Here is a 5,234-nt window from a genome sequence, read left to right on the forward strand (position 1 = left end):
TAATAAGGTTGTGGTTTTCTTTGGATTTTGAGCATTTGACACTTTCGTCGGTTAATATTTCTGCTCGAGACAGCAGTATCCTCTCGTCCTCAGTTTTTACCGGGATTTCAAGTTTAATCAAAACACAGAAATGAACAAATACTGTTAATATTTGCATGTTAATTGTACATTAATAGATATATTGCATAAAAATGTGTAATAAGGTTGTGGTTTTCTTTGGGTTTTGAGCATTTGACACTTTCGTCGGTTAATATTTCTGCTCGAGACAGCAGTATCCTCTCGTCCTCAGTTTTTACTGGGATTTCAAGTTTAATCAAAACACAGAAATGAACAAATACTGTTAATATTTGCATGTTAATTGTACATTAATAGATATATTGCATAAAAATGTGTAATAAGGTTGTGGTTTTCTTTGGATTTTGAACATTTGACACTTTCGTCGGTTAATATTTCTGCTCGAGACAGCAGTATCCTCTCGTCCTCAGTTTTTACCGGGATTTCAAGTTTAATCAAAACACAGAAATGAACAAATACTGTTAATATTTGCATGTTAATTGTACATTAATAGATATATTGCATAAAAATGTGTAATAAGGTTGTGGTTTTCTTTGGATTTTGAGCATTTGACACTTTCGTCGGTTAATATTTCTGCTCGAGACAGCAGTATCCTCTCGTCCTCAGTTTTTACCGGGATTTCAAGTTTAATCAAAACACAGAAATGAACAAATACTGTTAATATTTGCATGTTAATTGTACATTAATAGATATATTGCATAAAAATGTGTAATAAGGTTGTGGTTTTCTTTGGATTTTAAGCATTTGACACTTTCGTCGGTTAATATTTCTGCTCGAGACAGCAGTATCCTCTCGTCCTCAGTTTTTACCGGGATTTCAAGTTTAATCAAAACACAGAAATGAACAAATACTGTTAATATTTGCATGTTAATTGTACATTAATAGATATATTATCATTGAATTATAAACCATAAAAGAACTGTGAAAAAAATACAATATGATTTGAAGGCAAATATTATATAAATAAAACACTTTTTGATAAAAAATAAATAAATTCAAAAGTAGCAGACTTTTGCCTTTACGATATTTGTTTTCACGAGAAGCAAAAATATTTATAACAAAGTTGTGGTTTTCTTTGGATTTTAGCATTTGAAACTTTCGTCGGTTAATATTTCTGCTTTAAAAGCTGCTCAAGTTATGTTATATATGTATCTTATATGTAGATAAGATATATAAAGCCAAAAAATAAATATGTAAATAATAAATAAAAGGATGAATACAAGTAAAGTGGAAAAGCTATATATCAATACATCTTTATAACAAAGTTGTGGTTTCCTTTGGATTTAAGCATTTAACACTTTCGTCGGTTAATATTTCCGCTTTAAAAGCGGCTCGAGTCAGTTGTATCCTCTCGTCCTCAGTCTTTACCGGGATTTCAAATTTAATTTAAACACAGAAATGAACAAACGCTATTAAAATTTAATGTAAATTGTAAAAGAACAATCACGTTATCATTTTATTATAATAATAAATAAAAATAAAAAAACCTGTTACTAAAATGTAATATAATTTGATATTATTGTTTTAAATTAAGATATGATTTTAAAAAGCCAAAAATAAATGTATAAATAATAAATAAAAGGGTGAATACGGTAAAGTGTAAAAAAAGCTATATATCGGTACATCTTTATTTCCTCACACCCTTAAAACTGAAAAGCTTGTGTGACCTCAGGGTCAAGGTGACCCTAAGGCAGACCTGGGCAAAAGTGCGGCCCGGGGGCCACATTTCACTGTATTTATGCGGCCCTCGTAATGTCAAAGTATGATCATGTATAAATGTTTTTTAATGCATTAACAAATGTATTTTGTATTTATTATTCATTTACATTTTTACATAACACTTCCCTCCTTTTTCTGTGTAATTTTTTATGTATATATTTATCCCTAAAAACTTTTTTTTCAAGATAATTGAAGAAATGTTTAAAAAAAAACTCATCTATACAAGAATAAAATTGCAGTTTATTTATCTTAATAAATGACGGTCTAATGAAACACGTCCCTTTTTTTGGGGGGATTGTTTTCGTCTTTTTTTTTGCTTGACGGCCCCTAACAACATTCACAGAATTGAATGTGGCCCTTGAAGAATTTTTAATTGCCCACCCCTGCCTTAAGGCATGAAAACAAATGTGTTTGTTGTATCCCTTGTGTCGTATCTGGGTCACTCACCTTGCACACATCGTGTCCACATACGTTTAAATACTCATGACGGTCTCCACCCTTTGACCTCTCACTGACCTGTAAAAGTCGAAGGCCTCGGTCTTACGGGCCAGGTCCTCCAGGGACACGTCGGCGTTGGACCAGAAGGGGACGTCGACCATCAGCTTCACCAGCTCGTCCAGCTGTCCCTGCAGCTTCTGGGTGATGGACACGTAGTCCGTCTGCTCCCGGTAGGCCGTCTCCAGCTGAACCAGGTTCTCCTCCACCGTCTGGTTTAAGGCGAGGGCGCTGTCGGACACCTGGGCGACCACGAGGTTAACCGTGTTGGACCGAGGAAGGATTTATTTTAAAAAATAAACGGGACTCACCAGCTTCTCAATCCCGGACACGGTTCTGTTGGCGTGACGCAGGGAATACGCCAAACGGCTGGCGCCGTCGCTGGACTCCCCGTTTCCATAGAAACCCACGGCGATACCAGCGCTGAGAGAGGAAAGTAAAATAAACCAATCAAATCAATGGAACCGAATAAACCTGCAGGCTGCAGTTCCCGTGTTGTCCAATAGTGGGCAGCGTCGAGCTCAACCGGAGATAAAGAAATGGCTCTTAACGCAATCCTTCTGCGTCTCATCGGCTGAACCTCGACTCGATCGCACCCCGAGAAACACACAAACAGATGATGTTGTTCATCCACACTCGGGGGCCCCCCCCCCCCCCCCGAACCCCAAGTAGCAGCCCCCACTTCAGCCCACTGTCCTCGCTCGCCCCCGCTGGAGTGCTGCAGTCTCTTTGTGTGGCGCCGGCGAGGATCTGCGCATGTGTGCGGCGCCAGAACTCTTTGTACCGACCACTGCCTGCACAACATTTCGAGGAGGGAACTGCTTCCAGTCGTCACTGCGTCTCTCAGAAGGAAAGCAAAGCTTGTCGTGAATACTCCGCCGAGGAGCCGATGCGTTCTCTGCTACTTTTGTTTGATACATAAAATGTCACGAAAACTTTAGGATGTATGAGAAAAGGAATTGTTTCCTTGATCACGTGTATCTAATTTGGTCATTTTACATGTACATGTTCCAACTTTTCAGCATGATCCAGGTCTGCCCCGGGGCCTCCTCATGGCTGGATGTACTCGCTCACTACTCTCTTGATATGTGAGGTTCATGGTTGGTGAGACACCGACTCCTTCAGTGTCAAATTTACAAGTGAATAAAACCCTAAAAGGGAATAGAGATGTGACATTTGTTTGTGGAGGCTCATTAGCATGTGCCTCCAACTTAGCCTTTTCACTGCTGTTGTTTTTTTTACGATCAGCGAAACTAAATGAGACCCTTAGGAACAATTGACTTTAATGGTTAAATGCATCAGCCAGACTGTGGAAAACAATGGCAAATAAATGTTCTTAACTGTCTCTGGATCAGTTTGTGATGGATTGAGGGTTGAGAGGTGAGGCACTGCCTCACCTGCCTCCCCTGACCGCACGTCTCTGGTAAGAGCAGAAGATTTTCTTTGAGTCTCTTTAAAGCAAAATGTGGGAATCTTTTTATTTAAACGTTTCAGAGCGTTTTTCATAAAGTTTTTACAAATACTTATTGTTTTTGATTGTTAAAGCGCTTTGTGACCCTGGTCTGGAAAAGCGCTATATAAATAAATATTACTTACTTACTTACTTACTGTTACTGTAAAACATAACTTTAAGAACACTATAATTTCTTTCAGCCTACATAATAGTCAGTCAGTTATATCATTATTATATATAAAACGTGTATATTATTTTTAAATGACTTTTAAGTGTGATAGAAAATTATTTCATTTTGAATTTTCCTATAATTTAGTTTTCTGCATTGTTGAAATAATACAAATGATGATTATTACGATGTATAATTATGTTTATAACCATCCAGAGGCAAATAGAGCTTTACATATAAAAAGAGTTAAAAAATATTATGAATCAGTTCATCAGGAAAAACTGCAGTAAATATACAAAACTTTGTTATGATAATTATCAATAACATTACACTTAAAAATCCACTCATTTTCTACTCGCCCTTGTGTCGACTAAGGGTTGGGATTATTTTCCGAGTAACCTTTTCTTTTTTAAAGCTATTGACAAAAATGTTTGTTCATTTTAATGTAGCGACTGAAGCTCAGTCGTCTTCATCTTCGTCCAAAACGAAACTTAAAATCATCCAAATACTTCCAAACTGCTCGTCTGTAACTTCCATCTTGTATCGAAGTCTCAACATGAGAGACTGAGGTTAACGACCCGGTATCATCCACTGTCAACAAGCCTAGAATTTAGACTTGTTTCGTTTTTTTGGGAACAATTCCTCATATTTGGATGCTTTCAAGTGTCTTTTTGGAGGAAGATGAAGACGAAGACAACTGAGCTCCAGTCGCTACATTAAAATGAACAAACATATTTGTCTTAAACTCTAAAAAGGAACAGATTACTCTGAAAATAATCCCAACTCTTAGTCGACACGAGGTTGAGTAGAAACTGGGTGATTTTTTGGTGAACTATCACTAACTAACATTTTATTTATAGTTTGTTTATGTAAGTAAGTAAGTAAGTAAGTAATATTTATTTATATAGCGCTTTTCGAGACCAGGGTCACAAAGCGCTTAAACAATCAAAACAATACTCAAAACAGTACATACTTCAAAGATCAAGATAATACTGAGAACAACACAGGAGTTCGAGAAATTCAAGGAAAAGCCTGAACAAATAGAAACGTCTTAAGATGTTTCTTAAAGGAGTCAATAGATCCATCAAGCGCAAAGAGAGAGAAGATCGTTCCAAAGCTTAGGAGCAACAGCCTGAAAAGATTTCTCTCCTCTGGTCCTGAGCCGTGTGCGTGGAACCATAAGTAGATTCTGATCCACAGACCTCAGAGCCCGAGCTGGGGTGTAAGTCTGGATCAGATCACTGATGGAAGGTCTGACCATGAATAGATCTGAAAGTAAGAACCAGAATTTTAAAGTTGATCCTGAAAGAAACTGGAAGCCAG

General features: G+C 37.2%; 1 protein-coding gene across 1 annotated transcript in view; it reads right to left on the reverse strand.

Moving 5' to 3' along the window:
- The window catches only part of LOC148089730 (protein tweety homolog 3-like), a 35,492-nt gene that overhangs the window by 11,967 nt on the left and 18,291 nt on the right, over positions 1 to 5,234 (reverse strand). The window contains exons 4-5 of the mRNA XM_087809690.1: positions 2,601 to 2,712; positions 2,311 to 2,531 (exon numbers count right to left, since the gene is read on the reverse strand). Coding sequence (XP_087665816.1) covers positions 2,311 to 2,531; positions 2,601 to 2,712 — 333 coding nt within the window. The remainder of the gene's footprint in view (positions 1 to 2,310; positions 2,532 to 2,600; positions 2,713 to 5,234) is intronic.

This window comes from Callionymus lyra, chromosome 1, assembly GCF_982586985.1.
Source record: "Callionymus lyra chromosome 1, fCalLyr1.hap1.1, whole genome shotgun sequence".
Taxonomy (NCBI): Eukaryota; Metazoa; Chordata; class Actinopteri; order Syngnathiformes; family Callionymidae; genus Callionymus; species Callionymus lyra.